General features: G+C 40.7%; 1 protein-coding gene across 2 annotated transcripts in view; it reads left to right on the top strand.

The window, feature by feature from the left end:
- Positions 1-23,937, top strand: part of LOC124788149 (E3 ubiquitin-protein ligase TM129) — a 56,201-nt gene that overhangs the window by 28,026 nt on the left and 4,238 nt on the right. For both annotated transcript variants that reach the window (XM_047255297.1, XM_047255296.1), the window contains exons 4-5: positions 6,373-6,526; positions 6,855-7,000. In XM_047255297.1, coding sequence (XP_047111253.1) covers positions 6,373-6,526; positions 6,855-7,000 — 300 coding nt within the window. The remainder of the gene's footprint in view (positions 1-6,372; positions 6,527-6,854; positions 7,001-23,937) is intronic.

Below are 23,937 nucleotides of genomic sequence, written 5' to 3'. Positions count from 1 at the left end.
TTAAGGAAGTCCAATCCAAATGCAGGTTTGATTTCTGCCAAGTATTAACTGAGTGAAAGCTGCTTATCCTTGGGAATCAGCTGATATTGTTAATAAGAAATGACAGTAAAGAATATATGTATCGAGAGGCCAACGTCAAAATACCCAGACTACTGAACAGGGGTTGACAACAGGCTCGTGAACTTACACCACTTATTGCCTGAATTGCCTGTTTCTGAGCCAAAAATATCCTTCTAGAATGGGAAGAGTTACTCCAGAATATAATACCATACAGCACAAGCGAATGAAAATAAGCAAAGTAGACTAATTTTCATGTCGAACGATCACTTATTTCAGATACTGTCCAAATTGCAGCATTAAGTCTTTGAACAAGGTCGTGAGTGTGGGCCTTCCACGACAGTTTACCAACTATCTGAACACCTAGAAATTTGAACTGTTGAGGTTCACTAATCATTAGCCCATTCTGTGAAATTAGAACATTGAGTTTTGTTGAATTGTGTGTTAGAAACTGTAAAAACTGAGTCTTGCTGTGACTTAGCATTAGTTTATTTTCTACAAGCTTATGTTATGAACTGCACTATTTGAAACTGAGCTAATGTTGCACACAACATTCTTTACTATCAAGTTAGTGTCATCAGCAAACAGAAATATTTTAGAACTACCCGTAAAACTAGAGGGCTTATCGTTTATATAAATACGGAACAGGAGTGGCCCCAAGACTGATCCCTGGGGCACCCCCCCCCCCCCCCCCCCCCCCCCCGTTGACCATAGCCCACTCAGACCCCACATCACAGCCTTTCTCAATACTGTGAGTAATGATCTTTTACTATGTGTTGCTGAAGTAAGAGGTGAACCAAGTGTGAGCTACTCCCCATATTCTGTAATGGTCCAACTTCTGGAGAAATATTTTGTGATCAACACAATCAAACACCTTAGTTAAATAAAAAAATATGGCTAACATTCGAAACCTTTTGTTTAAACCATCCAGTACCTTGCAGAGAAAAGAGAGTATAGCATTTTCAGTTGTTAAATGACTGTATATTTGAAAGCAAACTGTGTGATATAAAATGATCATTTATCCTTACATACACAGCCTTTTCAATAACTTTAGCAAAAACTGATGGCATAGAAATAGGTCTAAAAGTGTCTACATTATCCCTTTCTTACCTTTTATAAAGTGGCTTTACTACTGAGTATTTAATTTGTTCAGGAATCTGACCATTCCTAAAGGAAAAATTACAAATAAGGCTAAATACAGAGTTAACATGTTGCCACACAGTACTTTAGTATTCTGCTACACACTCTATGATATCCATGAGAGTCCTTAGTATTCAGTGATTTAATTATTGACTCAATCTCTCCCTTGTCTGTATCACAGAGGAGTATTTCAGACATCAATCTCGGAAAGGCATATGCCAAGAGAGTTATATGATTCCCTATAGAAATTAAATTTTTATTTATTTCACCAGCAATGCTCAGAAAATGATTGTTAAATACTCTACATATATCTGATTTATCAGTAACAGACATATTTTTACTACAAACTGACTTTATATCATCGACTTTGTGCTGCTGACCAGACACTTCCTTCACAACTGACCATATGGTTTTAATTTTATCCTGTGAATTAACTATTCTATTTGCATACCTCATACTCTTTGCCTTCCTAATAATGTTTTTAAGCACCTTAAAGTACTGTTTGTAATGGGCTACTGTAGCTTGATTGTGGCTACTTCTAACATTTTGATATAATTCCCACTTTGTAGGCTGCCTTTAATGCTAGTACCCTGTTCAGAATGTTCTAATGGAAAGCAACTTTCAAAGAGCATGAGAAATGTGTTAAGGAAAGCATGGTATTTGTTATCTATGTTATCGGCACGATAAACATCCTGCCACTCTTTATGAGGTTTAAAAAAGTCTCTATTGCCATTGGATTAACTTTCCTACACAGTTTGTAATTATATGTGACATTTGTTTGAGTCAAATATCTTTTACTGTTAAAATTTGTGCATCATTGTCTGAAGGATCATTCACCCTTTTACTAACAGACTGCCCATCTAGTAATGAAGAATGAATACAAATATTTTCTATGACTGTGCTATTGTTCCCCTGCACCCTAGTTGGAAAAATACAGTCTGCATCAAATCATATGAATTTAGATCTACCAACATCCTTTTTCTTGCACAACCATATACAAAATTAATATTGAAATCGCCTCATATAACTAATTTCTGGTACTTCCTACAAAGTGAATCAAGAACTCTCTCTAGCTTGTGCAGAAATGCTCTGAAGTCAAGAGTTAGGAAATCTATAAACAACAAAAAATAGAAGTTAAGTTTCACCAAATTCAACTGGCCCTGCACAACATTCAAATATCTGTTCAATGCAGTGCCATGATACATCTATGGACTCAAATAAAATACTGCTTTTTATGTATATGGCCAATCCCCCACTCCACAAGGAACTCCTTGAAAAACAGCCAGCTAATGTGTATCCTGGTAAAGGAAGCCTCTGAATTGTCAAATTATTTAAGTGGTGCTCTGATATACCAATATTTTCAGAGTCAACATCTATAAGCAGTTCACTAACTTTATCTTTAATACCTCTTATATTTTGATGAAATATGCTAATTCCTTCTATACGTGGAAATGTGGCATCCTCTGAATGTGATTTTTTAGAGAGACTTCCTTTAAGCAGGTACACCTATTGGCTGACTTCAACCTAAATGAGGCAAAGCTGTAACACCAAATACTACAGGAATTTTTCCATGAGTGATCCCACCGCCACCACTCACTATACTGTCACCTATAAGCTTTGCAGCCTCGCCCTCCCATACCTATTGAGGTGCAGGCATGCCTAGTATAAACCGATCTACTAATAGACTCAGCCAGCACCACTGCACTGTGATCCATGCCCTCTGCCATCAATGCCTTCTCGAGCCCCGTGTTAACAAGCCTAACAGCCGCATTAAGATGAGACCAATCATGATGCTGAAACAGTTGCACAAAATGCACATTAGTGCCACTAGTTGGAGTAGCTATCTTTACCAGGTCACCACCTACATCATATTCCTCATCCCTATCAAGAATATTCGCTGTTCCACCCACTGTCAGTACCTGATCTTCCTTCGTAAAGTTCCTACATTACTCCCCTATGTTTTCAGTCACCTGAGCCAAACCTGCACTATGCTTCACAGTACTGATGACCTGGTACCCACTCAACAGCACTACCTGCAACTGCTGGCCCACACCTCTGCCGTGTGAACTACCTAGCAGCAGAGCCTTCTTCTTTCTGTTAGACTTTGCAACTGACTTAGGCCTCCTAACTGCTGTATGTTTCCTACACCTACACCTACAGCTACAAGAGGCTTCTCTCCACTCAACTCTGACAGTTGGTCAAATCTATTGCATATATGCAAAGTACAACTATCTGAATACCTCCTCCTCCTAGCTACCTTCTTGCCAACTGCCAGTTTCCATTACCCTATCATACTTTGGATAATACAGATAAGTGTTGCACAGCATCATGTGAACTGCTCAAAATAAATTTTGCACCACCAGGAACGTGTGTAGGCTTTGATTTGAATGGAGCAGGGAATCAAAGAACTACGAACCTAAAGAAGTAACTTTACTCTGAAATAAAAACAAAACAATTACCAAAATTAAGACTGTCTGTTTCACTATGCATATCTATGAAAATCAAAATCTGGTGCTGGGTAACATTCACTGTTGTGTTGCTCCACCCCACTTATTATAATATGCTTGAATCCTCCTTTAGATTCTGTCCACAGGGTGGTCGAGACATTACTGCTTTAGCCTATCCCATTCTTTAACAGATGCCATCTTGAGGTCATCCATTGCAAATGGCGGGTTCCTGTGAATTTTCAATTGATCCTGGATATGCTCAATTGGGTTCTTTTCAGCAGATACCACAACACATTCCATTTGGTTGATTTTTGCCTTCTGGAAGTAATTGTTCACAAGGTACACACAGTGTGCTATTACATTATTGTCTTGAAAGGTGAATCCACTGCAAAAGCATTGACTGTAGAGTTTTACAATATATTGGTGGATCCTGTCCCCCTATTAGTATGCCAATAAAGATCCCAAACATATACCAGACGTAGCCAGGAGAATAATGGAACAAGCTTACAACTGGTTCACATCAAACAGTTTACCATTTAGTCACACAAAGACTCATGTTATGCAGTTGTAAACAAAATTAAAATGACTTACATTACCAGAAGTAGATATCAACAGGCACATATGGGATAAGGCCCCATGTATAAATTTTCTGAGCATCCAGATGACTAATAAACTGAGATGGCACCAGTATGTGGATAAGTTAAGCAAATAGCTCAGTTTTGGATGTTTTGCACTGTCTGTGATTGGGATGGCGTGCTGTCAGTATTGCTAGCATATTTTGCTGGCTTTCGCTCATTGCTACCCCCTGGCATAAACTTTTGGGGCAGTGCGGCTAAGGGGAAAGAAAGAGGTTTCCTAAAAACAAAAAAACAAAACAAAAAAACACAAAAAATGCATTAAGAATAAAACGGAATATCTTGCAGAAGCCTCTTCAGGGACTTAAGGATTCTTATATTTAAGAGCCAATACATATGAGGTCTGTTCAAAAAATTCTGGAACTTTGTCCATAAAATTGTTCTACACTTACATTTTACTTATTGTGCATGGTCTCCTTCAAAAAAATACTCTCCTCCACAATTGATACACCACTCCCAATGCTGTTTCCACTTCCGGGAGCAGTCTTGGTGTGCCTCTTGCTACATTGCTCAAATCACTTTCTGCAAATTTTCTTTTATCTCGTCTATTGCTGCAAATCTTTGTCCTTTCAATGGGGTTTTCAACTTCGGAAATTACAAAAAAGTCTGCAGGGCCAGGTCTGGAGAATGCAAAGGATGAGGCAGCAGAATAATTTCATTTTTTGTGCGATAGTCAAACACCAACAGGGATGAATGTGTGAGTGCATTATCACGATGCAAGAGCCATGAATTGTGTCGCCACATTTCAGGCATTTTCCTTGTCACATTGAATGCAGGCAGTTGCAACACACCCCAATAGTACCATCAATTAACAGTTTGTCCTTGTGGTACGAATTCATGTTGAACTAATCCTTCAGCTTTTTTGGTCTTGGAGAACCTTTCCCGACCCATTTTAAAGATTAAAATTTGGTCTCAATGTCATAAATGTAGATCCACATCTCATCACCAGTTATGATTCTCTTAAGGAAAATCTGGTTCTCATTTGCTCATTCCAAGAGCTGTTCACAGATTGTGAGGTGAAAGTTGCTTTGACACATGAGCCATGGGACAAACTTGACAGCAACACGATGCATTCGAAGATGCTTTGTCAGGATTTCGTGACATGATCCAACTGAAGGGTTACATTCTCTGCACTCTCTCAGACAGATGGTTTGCGATTGGCACATACAATTTCATTGACATTCCTGACATGAGTGTTAGGATGGACATGAGTGTTAGGATGTCCTGAATGAGGATCATCTTTAACTTCCGCCCAGCTATTTTTGAACCCTGTGAACCATTTGTAACACTGAGTGGCTTAATCACCCATCACTATAGGCTTCCTGCATCATTTGGTGTGTCTCTGTAAAGGTTTTCTTGAGTTTCATGCAAAACTTAATACAGGTGCATTGCTCGCCTATCCCTGCCATCGAAATTTGCAAACCATGCAACACAATTTTCTACTCAATACAGCACTGCACAATAACTAACACACGTACAACAATGAAATTCCAGCAGTTACACATTAAACACAGGTGTGTGCAGGAATGCCAACCACATTGCACTTCAACTCATCATTGGCGGAAAATTATGAATGTTCTGTAATTTTTTGAACAGACCTCGTATATTCCCCAATTTGTATTTGCAGTTAGTTATAGGAGTGAATTTTGAATGGAATTTTGGATGAACTGTGCAGTTCACAACCACAGTATTAGAAGTAAAAATGATTTCCAGGTAGAGTATACATGTCTATGTAAGGTTCAGAATGGAGTTTTATATTCTTGTTTAAAAATCTATAACAGGTTGCATTAGATGGAAAACTGAAAATCCCCAGATATTTAAAAAAAATGTTTTCTTAAATGTTGTTGACCAAGGTTGTGATTTAACTTTGATTTAATTTTGATGAGGCCATGTATAGAGCACATTAAGAATCAGCTCTTATTTATGTCCTCTCTTTGTGCTGCCTCTTGTATTATTTACATTTTTTCCTACCACATCCTTTTCATTTCCATCAGCCAATTAAATTGTTTCCCACATATTCAAAAAGTTGATGTTTTGTTTTCAGCTGCTTTATTTTGATTATAACTTATCCCTTTATTGTAAATTTTTCACAGGTTGGAATCAACAGACTTCCGTGATTTGCAAGACAAGATTAGTCGTCCAATAACAGTTCTGCAAAATGTTACCTTGTTCCGCTCCCTGAGTGATCAGTTCTTAGAAACTTTCCGTGAACTTGTTGCACAGAATCCCCGTTATAGGATTGATGAGGTAAATCAGCTTGATTATTGTTTTCAGAAACTACAGTTAATCACTGTGAAACAGTCTTCTGTAGCCTGGAAAATTTTATGTGTGCTCTACCTTGTACTGAGAGTTTGCTGTTAAAATTATGACTGTACAATAATTTTGGAAAATACTTGTTTTCATTGCCTGCAACAGTGGATACAGACAGCACTTCATTAGGTGCACATTAGTACTTTATAAATTACTCACACATGAATTACTGTTGTTTGTAATGAACACGACTGTTTTGAAGTAGACTGATATTCACTCTTTTTGCAGCAAATATATAAACCTGAGCTATTGTTTTCACTTTTAGCAACAGGAACTGGAACCTTGTGCTGGCTGTATGCAGATTCCATCAGATGTAAAACTTGAAAGACATTGTGAAAATACATCAGCACCTGATGCGTGTTCAGTATGTTACTGCCGACCTATGTGGTGTGTGGATTGTATGGGCCGATGGTAAGTCATTTTGTTCCTATGTTTCTTTTCCACTGAGATAGTCATTGCTCTCTCTCTCACTCTCTCTCTCTCTCTCTCTCTCTCTCTCTGCCTGTCTGTCTGTCTATCTATCTCTGTCTCTCCTCTGTGGAGAATGAATGCTCTAGTAACAGCCAGTGACATGTGAGTTTAATAAACAGTGAAATTTATTACCTAGTGCTATGTGAGTGTAACTTAGAAAGATATCCAGCACAGTGATGATTGGGCTTTGCCCATAAAAAAAGTCTTAAAGATGTTTCTAAAATAAATAAAACAGAAAGAATGTGCCTAATATTCAAAAGCCTTTTGTCAGTTGTAGAAACAGAACTTACATGTATGTGAGTCAGGATTGATTCTGCTTTACATTTTGCCTTTTCCATTCTGTGACACAGAAAGGTCTCATGTTTCCACCTATCATTGAGCGTGTGTAATGCACTGAGGTGTTGAATGAGTAGAGATATAATTTGCTTGGAAGATGTGACAAAGGTCCAATCATTTCAAGGACTGCTTAGAAGAGGGCAAGTAAATGAGCATTAACTCTTGAACAGAGCAGTAAAAGCATTTGATGAGGAAGAAATGCTAAAAGCAAAAATCAACCAGTGTTTACAAGAAGACCAATTTGGATTTAGGAAAGGAAAAGGAACCAGCAAAGCTATAATAGTGCCATGAATGATCTTAGGAAGAAGAATTGAAGTGAACATTGACCTAGAGAAGGCTTTTCATAGAGTGAACTGGGGGTACTGTTTGGAAAACTGAATAAAATTGGAATAGACTGGAGAGATAAAGGATTGAGTCTCCATCTACACAAAGACCAGAGTACAGAAACAGATATCAGTGGCACTAAGAAAGAGGCTAGGATAATGAAAGATGTCCAACATGCTGCTCTCTCTCCCCTTGTTTATTTAATTTACTCATAAACAGTGCAATACAAACAATGAAAAGTAACACTAAAGGGATCAAAATCAGTGATAAATAAATGCATTGCATCTGATTTGCTGATGAAATAATACTCTTAACAGACTGAAAAGAACAGGAACACTATGTTAAAAATTGTTGCCAACATCTCAGAGGGCCACAAACTGAAAATAAATGCCAACAAGACTAAACTAATGGTGATAGTCAAATTGAAAAGACAAGTAACAGCAAACATTGAGATAAGAAATCAAATGCTAGTGTAAGTAAATGAATTTTGCTAATTTGCAAGTAGAATAACAGATGACAACAGAAGTATAGTGGGCATTAAAAGATAAATTGCAGTGGCTAAAGAAACATTCAGAAATGAGAGTAATTTTCTAACAAAAAAGCACCCTAAATAGAAATAAAAAGAAAATTTGTCAGAATGTTTATTTGGAGCATTTAAGCTGTGAGAAGGGTGTACTCTGGGGGTAAAAAAGAAAAGAGAAAAACAGAAGCAATAAAGATGTGGATGTTGATATGGAGATGAATCATGAAAACTTCCTGGACTGAAAGCAAATCTTAAAGAAATTAAAGAGAAAGGGACCTTGATTAACATGATAGGGAAAAAAAAAAAAAAAAAAAAAAAAAAAAAAAAAAAAAAAAAAAAAAAACTGAATTATTTGAACACTTAATTCGACGTAACAGCTCCATTAAAAACATCTTGGCAGGAAGAAACCTGTGAAAAAATGAAGAAGCAGTTCCAGAATATCCATATTAAAAAGTGTTACCAGTGCCATGACCTGCAGCAGCAACAGCAACAGCTGTGTTTTACAGAGAGTAAGGGGGAAGAAGAATGGCTGCATCAACAAGGCATCGCCTTTAGTGTTTTATGACGATGATGACAGTGAGAACAATTGAGAAGGTAAAAAGCCGTAAAGGTGGGCATAGTGCACTGATCATCATCTTCTGTCTGGCACTTCAAAGGCTAAAACTGTAGCAAATAAACTTGGATGTTTACAGAACTTGGTGCATATATTTGTCTTCTATCACTTTATATTTCCAGTATAGTATATTTCAACCATACACTGCCATCTTCATATACTCAGTGCTGTTATTACATTATTTTGTGTATTCCACACTCATTTCAAATGTGTTATTTCTGTTGAGTGTAACAGCTACGCAAGAGGATGAAATATCATCTCTTGCCAGGAAAGTTTAAATAAATTAATTTTCTGAATTCTTTGATGGCAAGTGTGAGCTCTTTGATGGCATGACTCAAGCAACAGCATGCAACACCTCAAAGTTCATCATCATACAGAAGTTTACATTGGGTGGCTGGAGAAGGTCATAGACATTATTAAGCTGTTAAAATGCTATACTGTACACACTACTGCTATTATGCATAAACATTTTGATACTATAGTGGTAAGTTGTGGATGGAATATAAGTAACAACAGGTGTAGAGGCAACCACTTACTGTATACCTGAAGCACTGAGCGATCAGTAAGCACAGAAACAATATAGGTATTGAATTCGTTGCTAAGCATTTGGACTGTGTTTTTCCATGGAACTAACAGACTAACACTCTCTCCTCTCTCTCTCTCTCTCTCTCTCTCTCTCTCTCTCTCTCTACTGCCTGAATTATATTATTTTGAAACATGCACAATTTATCACAGCATTACACAGTATCTTGCATTAGGGACAATGTGACATTTTGAATAATACAAGGTGTACAACTTTGCTTTTGCCGTTTGCTGATAGATGGCGACAATGGTAAGTAACGGTCGATAGAAACAGATTGCAGACATCAGGCAGTTAGCTTAGACCTTGGTCAACATAACCTCATTCAAACATTAGTCTGTTTGTGTCTGCATCATAAAGTTGTTCTTGATTTAAAATGTCAGTTTACGAGCCTAATTATCGTCATTTGCAGGAGGTGTTGCTGCTTTGTTTCAATATGAATAAAACAGTGGCCAAGTCTCATCAGATGCTCTCAAGTACGTATGGTAAGGATGCTGTTAGTTAAAGAACGTGGCGTGAGTGGTTTCAGTGCTTCAAGAACTGTGATTTTAACGTCGTAGACCAGCATAGTAGTGGAAAAGAATGTTTTCGAAGATGCAGAACTGGAGACATTGCTGAGTGAAGACTCATGTTAAACTCAAGAAGAATTGGCACGATTAGTGGGAGTGACACAGCAAGCCAATTCAAAATGTCCCATGGCTATGGGCATGATTCAGAAAGAAGGAACTTTGGTCCCATGTGAGCTGAAACCAAGAGACATTGAACGGCATTTGTGTGTTTGCGAACAGTTGCTTCAGAGGCAAAAACGGAAGGGATTTCTGCATCGCTTTGTGACCAGGGACAAGAAATGGGTTCACTACCATATCCCTAAACAAAAAAAATCATGGGGATATCCTAACCATGCTTCCATATCGATGGCCAAACCAAATATTCACGTCTCCAATATCATGCTCTGCATTTGGTGGGACCAGCTCAGCGCCGTGTACTATGAGGTGTTAAAACCAAGTGAAACAATCACAAGTGCTCGTTATCGAACACAATTAATGCGTTTGAGCAGAGCATTAAAAGACAAATGGACGCAATACAGCGAGAGGCACGATAAAGTGATTTGGCAGTACAACAATGTTCGACTCCACATTGCAAAAAGAGGTCAAAACATTCTTGGGAACGTTAAAATGGGAAGTCCTACCCCACCCGCCGTGTTCTCCAGACATTGCTCCCTCTGACTATCGCCTGTTTAGATCAATGGTGCATGGCCTGGCTGACCAACACTTCTGATCTCATGAAGAACTCAAAAATTGGATCGATTCATGGCTCACTTCGAAAGATGAACAATTTTTTCAATGCCTGATTTGTACACTGCCCAAAAGATGGGAGAAAGTAGTGGCCAGCGATGGAAAATACTTTGAATGATACATGTTGTAGTAACCAAAACCAACTGCGGGAACACCTTGGGCAGTGGGATCGGAGCCGCCTGGCGGGGAAGCCGCCAGCGGTGGAGCATGCACCACCAGGTAAACACAAGGACGAGTTGGACGACAGACCAACGACAATCAACAACGACCAACTATGACCGACACAACAAGGAAGAGATAAACAATGGAGGCTTGTAGAAACCACAACACCAACAGTAAATCCACTCGGAACCAGAGCCAGGCAAATGTCAACAACGAGCAATGACCAGAACACAGTACCGCCAAGATAGAGACGCAATCCAGAGCGAGTACCAGACTGACTGGACTAGGGCAGACCGGTTCCCTATATACAAAACCCTAGGGAGCGGCTATTGGCTGTGGTCTGCACGTGGTGTAGCGGTAGCGCCCTCGCTGCGTGAGAGCCACTGCACGGAAGAGCCGCCGCGGACGCGGAGCCCTCTGTGGGCTGGCAACGTCCATTTGTTCTGGCGCGTGTTCGACTTCCGCGGCGGGAGGTACTAGACATGTGTAACCACTTGTTGAGAAAAAACAGCGGAAGCAAAGTTGTACACCTTGTAACTGCTTGGCTGCTCTTGTAAATCATTTACTTAAAGACTGCTTTTGTAGCTTAGAAGCCAAATCATAAAAAAAAATTGTTTGCTTAAATTGTTGACTATTATAGTCACAATGAATAGCATGAAAGAGAGCAAATTACTTACTTGTTAATTTACAACATTAAACTTTCCACATGAATGGGACCAAACATTCGTTGTCTGTGAATAACTGACACAATTAATGATTCATAAGGTATGTAGAAAGCATAAATCCATGATTCCTAGAGCGGGCCTAAGAAATTTTTTAAGAACTGTAAGAATCAGCAAGAAAAATCCACACAGCCTAACAAACAAACAAAATAAATTATTCACTAGGGCAGCCAAGTGGTGATTATTCAAGATCTTATAGAGTTGTTTTTATTAATGAATCAGAAATTTTTGTGAAGAGAAACCAGTGAGGAAATGCAGTTACTTTCTACTCAGTCATTTAGCAGATTGTTTCCTGATACCGTACAATAGATGAATTTTTCAGATTACTAATGTTTTGTCCTTACATTGCAACCATGGCAGCAAGGATACAGGAAGTAAAGCAGTGACATCTGTAAGGATTTATTGTCCAGTGGTTAACAATATATAACAACATCTGAAGGAAAGTTGCTACTCACCATATAGCGGAGATGCTGAGTCGCGATAGGCACAGCAAAAAGATTCACATAAATGAAGCTTTCGGCCATTAAGGCCTTTGTCAGCAGTACACACACACACACACACACACACACACACACACACACACACACACACACACGTAAATGCAACTTGCACACACATCTGCAGTCTCAGAGAGCTGTGTGGTTTCAGCTCTCCGAGACTAATTGTGTGAACCTTTTTGTTGTGCCTATCGCGACTCAGAATCTCCGCTAATGGTGAGTAGCAACTTTCCTTCTCTTGTATTGTTACATTCCATCCTGGATTTTCCATTGTTTGATATAACAATATCTGGTATTACAATACTGAAGCCTCTTCTTTATCTGGTCTAGACACAGAGTAGCACTGTGGCATGTGTACAGCTGGTGCCCAGTGGTGCTGGCAGTGTGGGTAGCCAGTGTCAGCATTGGCAGCTGCTGGCTAGGCAGTGCTTGATCAGATGTGACCATCTTGGATGTGGCAAAGTCGATGGGCCAGTGAGGGCATCAGCAGCAGCTAGGAGGCAACACTCAACCAGCTGGACCACCTGAGTCACGAGAATGCCGATGAAGTAAAGGGGCTAGATCCTGTGAGCTGTTGACGATGTCAGCAAGCATCTGGGACTGATGGGAGTGAAGGCTCATTGTATGGTGGCCCCCAAGTACATCAGCAATGCGGAAATGCCAGTGAGGCAGTGATAAGGCCCAGACTGGGGGGTGGGGCATAAGTGACCAGTGTAATTGCCCCAAGCGGGAGACTGATCTTTCTGCAGGTGGCCTCATCAAGGCCCTTAAAGACAGGCAGGTTGAGATGTGCAGTATCACACAACTATGATTGTAGCACTACTATGGCTGGTGCAGATGTAGATATGTCTAGCTACAGGATCATGGATGAAGAAAACAGTTCTGTGGCCACAGCACCGCTATAGTGGCACACACAGTGTAGTGAGAAAACTCACATCTTTGACAGAGAAACGCCTGTGGCCAGCCTCTATACATCGCACAGGATTCCGCGGGGGGGGGGGGGGGGGGGGGGGGGGGGGGGGGGGGGGGGGGGGGGGGTAGTATTAGTGTGTTTGTAATGGCTCAGTTAGGGGTCGACTACAATACCCTTCCAGCCGCACCCTTAAGAGGAGATGATGGCACCACCTCAGCCAAAATGGAAAGAGAGAATAGGGAGAGAGACACATGGCGGGCGGATATGGGGCTCTGGTGCCTAAGTGAGTGACGTGGAAAGGATGGATTGTTAGAGCATTGGCAGTCATGGGAATCAAAAGCTCGGCTGATGACAGCCGTGGCTACTGGTCAGAACTCCAAGGCAAGCAGAAAAAACACACAAACAGTATGGGAGGCCTAGGAAGGAGGCCCAAAAACAGCAGAAGGTGTGCCACAGATGGGAGCATGGCAACACCAAGAAAAGGCGCCAAAGAAAAGAAAGACAGCACGATGCCCAGCTGCCCATAATAGAGTTGTGAGCTGAAAATGTGATGCACCTGATAGAGGGGACAATGGGTGTAGGGTGTGGAAATGCTGAAGAGACACAGAAGACATGGAAGAGCAACAGGAGGGCCGACGACAGGAGTCCATGACAGCAGGAAACTGCGAGGCACCATCAGCATGATATCTGCAGCCGATGGGAGACAGGAGCTCGACCATCAGTAGCTACCCAAAACCCAAGAGTACCAACAACCTGAGGAAGCATCGTAGTTTTGTGAAATGACTGATGGAAGGCAGGAGCTTTGCCAATGATGTCTGCCAAAGACTCAAAGTTACCAGCAGGATGTCGGCCAAGCAGTGAGGCATGCGTCAAGTCTCTGATGGCACTGCCGCATGCCTCTCAAGGCCAGTTGGAAGCCAGCAGAGTGCCTATCAGCTCAGCCAAAAATGGACCGTTTGCAATGACATTGGTTAGGTGTCTGGGGCTCACAGGAGGCAGGTTCAAATTATGGCAGCCACCAGAGTTATCACGTCAAGAAGCTCAGCCAGGAGGACATGGTGAAAGCAATGCAATGCCAAGCAGCAAAGATGCTGGGGAGTGCTAGAACAACTTGGCACCAATGTGGACATACGTGTGGCTGCAATATAATATATGTCCATTTGATGTCCCTGATTCATTTTGTATAGTATTTGAAAGTAATACCATGGAATGAAAATGTAAAACCATGCCTGCATATCATTCATTCAAAAGTCTCATACAGAATTGCTAATATATTCAGATAATACAACATAAACACTGCTTTCTTAATGGAAAACATCATCATTTGTAAACAATTACATACAATTAGGATGTACAACATTCTCTGTGCCACCTGTCAAGCTCTCTGAGTAAGCAATATGGGAAGTATGCCATGAGTACATCAGTGCCAGCTACATCAATAATTACTGAAAATAACCCACAATCATCCAAACAAACACACTGGTCACCAATTTAATGTACGAAGTGGCGAATTATATTTGTTTCTAAACAGTGTAAATTATTCAGTGTAACATCTGTCATATAACAGATATTGTCAGGCCTGTTGGTATAGTGGTAAAGAATGTACCTGGAAACTGAGGTCATGAGATCAAATCTTGGTTGGACCAAATAAATTTTTGGTCTACATTTAATCTGGCCTTCACCTCTCCATGATCTGAGGAGCCACAAGAAATGACATGTGATTCAAATCCCACATCAAAATGTATGTCCCCTTTACACAGATAGCTGGAGTAGACTAGGGACACACAACCTGCTGAAGTGGTGTCCACTTGTAAGACTTGCATCTGGCCATTGAGCCACATGAAATTATTATTTTGTCATAAATGTTTCTATATAATAGTATTATGAAAAGGACAGATTGCTACTCACCATGTAGAGAAAGCATTGAGCTGCAGACAGCCACAATGAAAAGACATAAACATTTAAAGTTTCAGCCTAAAGGCCTTCTTTTAAGCAGAGAAAACACACACTCCCACACACACACACACACACACACACACGCACACACACACACAAACCACATCGGATGAAGACAGTGGTCATGTGTGTGTGTTGTGCTCTCTGTTTCCGAGGAAGGCCTTTTGGCTGTAAGCTTAAATGTTTAGCAGTCTTTTGATTGTGTCTGTGTGCAATTCATCACTTCATCTATTTGGTGAGTAGCAATCTATCCTTTTCATAATATTATTCCATCCTGGACTTTCTATTGTATGAGGTTCATATATTATAACACCTGTGACCATAATATAGTGTCTTAAGAGCCTAATAGTCATTCTGACTTGTTCCAGCCACTCCAGTATAAGCAGCTTTTCAAAGAATAATTGAGTAGCTAAGTGGAAGAAGAGGCCATCCAATTTTGAGTTAGTTTCAAGATGAAACAAGTTTTACTAAATTTTAGTTTTCAGGGTTAACGTAAGTTTTACAGAATTTATTTTTGGAACAGTATGACAAAATTCAACAAGCCTTTTATCTGAAGATGTACAAGCAGCTGCATCAGTATTCTGTGAAGTTATGCTTTGTTTGTAAATTGAAGGTGGAGTTGTGGGAAAGGGGAAGGGATTACTGATGTCAGATGCATCGGGACACTATACGGAATCAGTGGTGACAAGTGAAAATGTGTACTGGACTGGGATTCGAACCGGGGATCTCCTGCTTACCAGGCAGGTTGTTAACCACTGCACCATCCGGGACAAAATACTATTGCAATGGTGCGGATTATCTCGACACGCCTCAAAGCTGATTCACACTCCCACCGAGCACCACCTGTCCGCAGACCCTGTCCGTTTTCTCTGTGCTCACTACTCTGAGATTCCCACGGGCTGTCAGATGTACTTGTGCATGCACCCTGAAGTTGGTAGACCCATTGCCCATCTAGGCGAATCAATTATATGAATGCACGGTGTCTGTTCTGTCTGACATCTCCATAAAAACAGACACAACATGAAATCCACAGCTGCGATACATTATATCTAAACTGAAGGTGGAGGTAGGGAGAAAGGAAAGGAAAGGGAAGTGTTACGGATGTCAACTGCATTGCAACATTATGCAGAATCAGCAGTGAAGAGTGAAAAAGTGCACCGGACCAGAATTCAAACAAGCACGGGAGTTCCTGCTTAATTGGCAGATGCATTAATCACTGTACCATCTGGAGCATAGTGTTATTGCAACTGGGTGGACTATCTGGGCACGCCTCAGGGCCGATCCACACCTCAACTGAGCGCCGCCTATCTGCAGTTCCCATCCATTTCCTCCGTGCTAGCTACTCTGGCATTCCTACAGGTGGTCAGATGTACTTGTGCATCTACATTGAAGAAAGTTGTGCCATTGCTTATCTAGGCAAATGAATTATATGAATGCATGGTGTCACTCCTTTCAGGCATGCTCAGAGTAGTGAACATATAGCAAATGGACAGGGACTGCAGATAGGTGGCACTCAGTGGGAGTGCCTAGATAGTCCACACAGTTGCAATAACACTGTGCCCAGGTGGTGTGAGTGGTTAACGCCCCTGCCTAGTAAGCAAGAGACCTCAGATTCGAATCCCGATCAGGTACACATTTTCACTCATCACCGCTGAGTCTGCGTAATCAGCGATCCCTTTCCTTTCCTTTCTCCCCACCTCCACCTTCAGTTTAGATATAATGTATCACAGTTGTGGTTTCTCTGTGGTGTCTGTTCTTTTGGACATGTCTGAAAGAACAGGGACCAAGCATTCGCATAATATTCTTTGCTTATTATCACCTTTCAGATCTCGTGTGTAGAATGGTTAAATGTAATGCCATATGAGGGTTTGTCAACTTAATTTTTTTATACTACGAGGGTGGGTTGTAAAGTTCTCAGAATCACCACGAGAGGCCAGCTTTAGTGCAATGAGTTGTTCACGTGATATTCATTGGACTGTTGCCTGTAAACATGTGCAAGGTCAGTGCTCTCAGAAGACAGCTGTGGCGGTGATGTGGCTCTGTCGTTGTTGCCACATATTGATTTGCAAAGATGGAAAAAATCAAGATTCGAGCAGTGATTAAGTAATCCATAAATAAAGGTATGAAAGCAAAGGACATTCATGCCGATTTCCAGAATACCATGGGGGACTCTCTCGAAACAAGATTATGGCAAATAATGATGATTATGAGACTATTTTGTCATATGATTAATTTGTGGAATTTCCATATCTACAGTGATATTCAGGTGACTACAGATTCTTTCAAAGAAATAATGTAATGATTGAGGGCCATGGTGGAACTAGAACTGCTGTGGGTTTTGTAAAAATATTGGTGAAGAAAATACACGTTTACTTTTATACTGAGAATTTGCTGTTTCATAAACTATTGACCTGACTTGCACTCAGTTGTTAGTTTAATGATACATTATTTCAGGATTCTGTAGCAATTTTAACTGCACTACAATGTTGGATTAATATTTGTAAACTCTGCTATGTTTTAACAAGAGAAGCAGTTTTTAATGTGGCAACAGGAGAAGTTACATATTCCTCAAAACTCATCACAGTCCTTCATGAATCAATGTCTGCTCAACAACCTTCTTGATATTATGGCTAATAGCTCAAGATGAGCCCTGTTGTGTAATGTCTGCAGTGGCTTCTTTTATCAACATTTCAGCCTCAGTGAGTGTAAACTTCTTGCTATTTCTCTGGTACCGCGTGCCGTAGGTTTTGAATCCACGCCAGATGGCATGGACGTCGAAGACCCGTAGAGGTCTCTGCACTGTCGCACCGTAAGTCGTGGCGGCGCGTGCCTCATGGCCCACGTTTAATGTGAGGGGGCCATGGTGGAAAACTTGGTCCCAGCGACCAATAGCGGCGTCCTCGATCACGTATTTAAGTGCCTGCCTCTCCCTCCACCAGTCAGTGTAACCTTGGTGTGCATGTATCGACATCTCACCTCAGACAGCGTATTTACGTTCTTTGTTCCGTGTACAAGTGGACGTGGTTGATTTGTTAGGTTTTCTTGTGACTCTGTTGTTTCTATCTGGTTGTTGTTCGTAAGGTCCTTCATTGTTCATGTCCGTCCTCTCCTGTTCGTGTTTTTGTTCGCGGGCCACTCCATGGGTCCCGCTGCACTTCCCTTCGCGCCAATCCCGCGATTGGAACGGTCGTGGTTACAACAGTTTCTTGCCACATTACTTTTCACTTAGGCCCATATACTCTGCCGGATTTAAATGAGCAAGATACGAATGAAGCCTGATTAATCTATGCCCTTTACTGTTAACCAGTTCATTGGCCTGATATGGTAGCATGAAGTTTTGGCTTGTACAACACTAAAAGTTCCATTAACTTTGCATTATACATGGTAGGTTAAACTTTATCTCATGGGACATATCTTTGTACTCAGAGCAAAATATCCTCTTTCGCCCACTGCATTGTTGGAGCTTCATGCATCACAACGGAGTGGTATGGCATTTTGTCAGTTACTATTGTTGAATTCCAAGGAATGTTTTGCAGCAGTACATTATCTTCCCAGCCGGTGAACGTGTTCTTGGATAACTCTTTTATTGCAAATCTCATATTCAGATGTACTGCACTGTTGCCATTAATGCATTGCCATCACAAATCACTTGTTCACAATACCTGATGACCACAAAATACTTCAATGCCAGAAAATATGACTTTAATACGAGAGCTGACAAACGTCAATGCATCTAATGGATGAAACCACATGGTACTATTTACTCATGTTTTGGCAACAGGGGCACTTGGCATGGTAGGGAAACCCATTTTTCCATTGGTGTTACCTGGCCAACATCCTCCTCCGGTCAGCCAAACGTCAAGAGTCACAACTAATTTTAAACACACTATGCATCCTTATATTGTATTCCACTAAATTCATCACTCAGCAGTGTCTATTCTTTCAGACATGCATGTATTACAAGCCTAGCCTGGCACACAATGATAACAACAGTGGTCTCAATCCCTTGTTGTCACATCCTTTCTATTGCAGGAATCCGCGTTATGCTGCAACCATTAGGTGAGGAATTTAGTGGACTATGATATAATGATGTAGACAGTGTATCACATGGAAGTTTGGGTCAGTCTGGGGAGTGTGCATGAATAGCTGAAGTCATTAAGATGACTGCTCGTGGTAAGTAGGTATCCGGGTTGTATTGTTATGTGTATGTAGGTGAGCGATATGGCCATGTAGAGTTGGTAGGAGGTGAGGTGAATTTTCTTGTGCAGCCCTGGGGCTCAGGGTCTGGCATGGCCACCTCAGCCGAAGTGCCATGTGTGGGCAAGCCACAACAAGCGGTACAGGCCAGCCAGATACAAACATGAGCAGCACCACTGGAAATGGGTAAATCCTTACGCTGGGAATTTGGACGGCTGTTGCTTGCATGACATTTGTTGAGGAGACAGTTCCCCAAGAAATGATGGAATGTCAGACAAACTGAATGACAGCTTGTTAAGCTCTTCAAGGATCTGTAATAATTCACAGTCAAGTAATAAAGCAAACCTGAACACATCTGCAATCTCAGAAAAATGAGATGCATCCAGTGACAACAGCATCCCAATACCTTTAAAACTATTGAAGTTAATATTCACAGCAAATAAACTTTTTCACACTGAACGTTTGAATTAACAGCTTTTACAAGCTTCATGTGATTTCAACTTATGATATCTTAAATGATAGCATTACACTATAGCTATCATCTCTGAAAGCTAAATAATTTATCGAATTTATTTCTTGATTTATTGTGTTCTTTATATCTTTTTATTACGCCAATGTTTGTCAGAGCATTGTATCCTTCACAATTACACAGAAAATGGATACAGAATGAACACCTCACATTTTGTCATACTACAGTATTTATATAATGAACAGTTCACTGTTTTGCCAGTAACTTTATATTTAAACATAAATTACAATTGATAATGCAAAATCCCCCCCCCCCCCCCCGCCCATGAACCATGGACCTTGCCGTTGGTGGGGAGGCTTGCGTGCCTCAGCGATACAGATAGCCGTACCGTAGGTGCAACCACAACGGAGGGGTATCTGTTGAGAGGCCAGACAAACGTGTGGTTCCTGATGAGGGGCAGCAGCCTTTTCAGTAGTTGCAAGGGCAACAGTCTGGATGATTGACTGATCTGGCCTTGTAACAATAACCAAAACGGCCTTGCTGTGCTGGTACTGCGAACGGCTGAAAGCAATGGGAAACTACAGCCGTAATTTTTCCTGAGGGCATGCAGCTTTACTGTATGATTAAATGATGATGGCGTCCTCTTGGGTAAAATATTCCGGAGGTAAAATAGTCCCCCATTCGGATCTCCGGGCGGGGACTACTGAAGAGGATGTCGTTATCAGGAGAAAGAAAACTGGCGTTCTACGGATCAGAGCGTGGAATGTCAGATCCCTTAATCGGGCAGTTAGGTTAGAAAATTTAAAATGGGAAATGGATAGGTTGAAGTTAGATATAGTGGGAATTAGTGAAGTTCGGTGGCAGGAGGAACAAGACTTCTGGTCAGGTGACTACAGGGTTATAAACACAAAATCAAAGAGGGGTAATGCAGGAGTAGGTTTAATAATGAATAGGAAAATAGGAATGTGGGTAAGCTACTACAAACAGCATAGTGAACGCATTATTGTGGCCAAGATAGATACGAAGCCCACACCTACTACAGTAGTACAAGTTTATATGCCAACTGGCTCTGCAGATGACGAAGAAATTGAAGAAATGTATGATGAAATAAAAGAAATTATTCAGATTATGAAGGGAGACAAAAATTTAATAGTCATGGGTGACTGGAATTCGAGTGTAGGAAAAGGGAGAGAGGGAAACATAGTAGGTGAATATGGATTGGGGCTAAGAAATGAAAGAGGAAGCCGCCTGGTAGAATTTTTCACAGAGCACAACATAATCATAACTAACACTTGGTTTAAGAATCATGAAAGAAGGTTGTATACATGGAAGAACCCTGGAGATACTAAAAGGTATCAGATAGATTATATAATGGTAAGACAGAGATTTAGGAACCAGGTTTTAAATTGTAAGACATTTCCAGGGGCAGATGTGGACTCTGACCACAATCTATTGGTTATGACCTGTAGATTAAAACTGAAGAAACTGCAAAAAGGTGGGAATTTAAGGAAATGGGACCTGGATAAACTGAAAGAACCAGAGGTTGTACAGAGATTCAGGGAGAGCATAAGGGAACAATTGACAGGAATGGGGGAAAGAAATACAGTAGAAGAAGAATGGGTAGCTTTGAGGGATGAAGTACTGAAGGCAGCAGAGGATCAAGTAGGTAAAAAGACGAAGGCTAGTAGAAATCCTTGGGTAACAGAAGAAATATTGAATTTAATTGATGAAAGGAGAAAATATAAAAATGCAGTAAATGAAGCAGACAAAATGGAATACAAACGTCTCAAAAATGAGATCGACAGGAAGTGCAAAATGGCTAAGCAGGGATGGCTAGAGGACAAATGTAAGGATGTAGAGGCCTATCTCACTAGGGGTAAGATAGATACTGCCTACAGGAAAATTAAAGAGACCTTTGGAGATAAGAGAACGACTTGTATGAATATCAAGAGCTCAGATGGAAACCCAGTTCTAAGCAAAGAAGGGAAAGCAGAAAGGTGGAAGGAGTATATAGAGGGTCTATACAAGGGCGATGTACTTGAGGACAATATTATGGAAATGGAAGAGGATGTAGATGAAGATGAAATGGGAGATATGATACTGCGTGAAGAGTTTGACAGAGCACTGAAAGACCTGAGTCGAAACAAGGCCCCCGGAGTAGACAACATTCCATTGGAACTACTGACAGCCTTGGGAGAGCCAGTCCTGACAATACTCTACCATCTGGTGAGCAAGATGTATGAAACAGGCGAAATACCCTCAGACTTCAAGAAGAATACAGGGTGATTCAAAAAGAATACCACAACTTTAGGAATTTAAAACTCTGCAACGACAAAAGGCAGAGCTAAGCACTATCTGTCGGCGAATTAAGGGAGCTATAAAGTTTCATTTAGTTGTACATTTGTTCGCTTTTATCCTTGCTCAAATGGAAACAGATGAATCTTTCGTTTCAAATATTGTGTTTAGTGATGAAGCAACTTTCCACACTAACAGGAAAGTCAACCGTCACAATGTCTGTATATGGGGCACTGAGAATCCGCAGGAAATAACTCAGTGTGAACGTGACTCGCCTAAGGTGAACGTTTTCTGTGCCATTTCAGCCAATAAAGTTTTTGGTCCCTTTTTCTTCGAAGGTGCTACTGTAACTGGACTACAGTATCTGGAGATGTTAGAGAATTGGCTGTTCCCTCAGCTCGAACAAGAAGCACAACAATTCATATTTCAGCAGGATGGAGCACCACCACATTGGCACTTATCTGTCCGTAACTACCTGAACGTCAACCACCCAAGGCGATGGATCGGCCGCCAGGCAGCCCGTGACAGAGCACTTCATCACTGGCCTCCAAGAAGCCCTGATCTTACCCCCTGCGATTTTTTCTTATGGGGGTATGTTAAGGATATGGTGTTTCGGCCACCTCTCCCAGCCACCATTGATGATTTGAAACGAAAAATAACAGCAGCTATCCGAACTGTTACGCCTGATATGCTACAGAGAGTGTGGAACGAGTTGGAGTATCGGGTTGATATTGCTCGAGTGTCTGGAGGGGACCATATTGAACATCTCTGAACTTGTTTTTGAGTGAAAAAAAACCTTTTTAAATACTCTTTGTAATGATGTATAACAGAAGGTTATATTATGTTTCTTTCATTAAATACACATTTTTAAAGTTGTGGTCTTCTTTTTGAATCACCCTGTATAATAATTCCAATCCCAAAGAAAGCAGGTGTTCACAGATGTGAAAATTACAGAACTATCAGTTTAATAAGTCACAGCTGCAAAATACTAACACGAATTCTTTACAGACGAATGGAAAAACTAGTAGAAGCCAACCTCGGGGAAGATCAGTTTGGATTCCGTAGAAACACTGGAACACGTGAGGCAATACTGACCTTACGACTTATCTTAGAAGAAAGATTAAGGAAAGGCAAACCTACGTTTCTAGCTTTTGTAGACTTAGAGAAAGCTTTTGACAATGTTGACTGGAATACTCTCTTTCAAATTCTAAAGGTGGCAGGGGTAAAATACAGGGAGCGAAAGGCTATTTACAATTTGTACAGAAACCAGATGGCAGTTATAAGAGTCGAGGGACATGAAAGGGAAGCAGTGGTTGGGAAGGGAGTAAGACAGGGTTGTAGCCTCTCCCCAATGCTGTTCAATCTGTATATTGAGCAAGCAGTAAAGGAAACAAAAGAAAAATTCGGAGTAGGTATTAAAATCCATGGAGAAGAAATAAAAACTTTGAGGTTCGCCGATGACATTGTAATTCTGTCAGAGACAGCAAAGGACTTGGAAGAGCAGTTAAACGGAATGGACAGTGTCTTGAAAGGAGGATATAAGATGAACATCAACAAAAGCAAAACTAGGATAGTGGAATGTAGTCGAATTAAGTCGGGTGATGCTGAGGGAATTAGATTAGGAAATGAGACACTTAAAGTAGTAAAGGAGTTTTGCTATTTAGGGAGCAAAATAACTGATGATGGTCAAAGTAGAGAGGATATAAAATGTAGACTGGCAATAGCAAAGAAGTCGTTTCTGAAGAAGAGAAATTTGTTAACATCGAGTATAGATTTAAGTGTCAGGAAGTCGTTTCTGAAAGTATTTGGAAGTGAAACATGGACGATAAATAGTTTGGTCAAGAAGAGAATAGAAGCTTTTGAAATGTGGTGCTACAGAAGAATGCTGAAGATTAGATGGGTAGATCACATAACTAATGAGGAGGTATTGAATAGGATTGGGGAGAAGAGAAGTTTGTGGCACAACTTGATCAGAAGAAGGGATCGGTTGATAGG

The sequence above is a fragment of the Schistocerca piceifrons genome, chromosome 3, assembly GCF_021461385.2.
Source record: "Schistocerca piceifrons isolate TAMUIC-IGC-003096 chromosome 3, iqSchPice1.1, whole genome shotgun sequence".
In the NCBI taxonomy this organism is placed as follows: domain Eukaryota; kingdom Metazoa; phylum Arthropoda; class Insecta; order Orthoptera; family Acrididae; genus Schistocerca; species Schistocerca piceifrons.
Note: the sequence above shows the minus strand (reverse complement) of the source record. Positions and strands in the feature narration are given on the sequence as shown.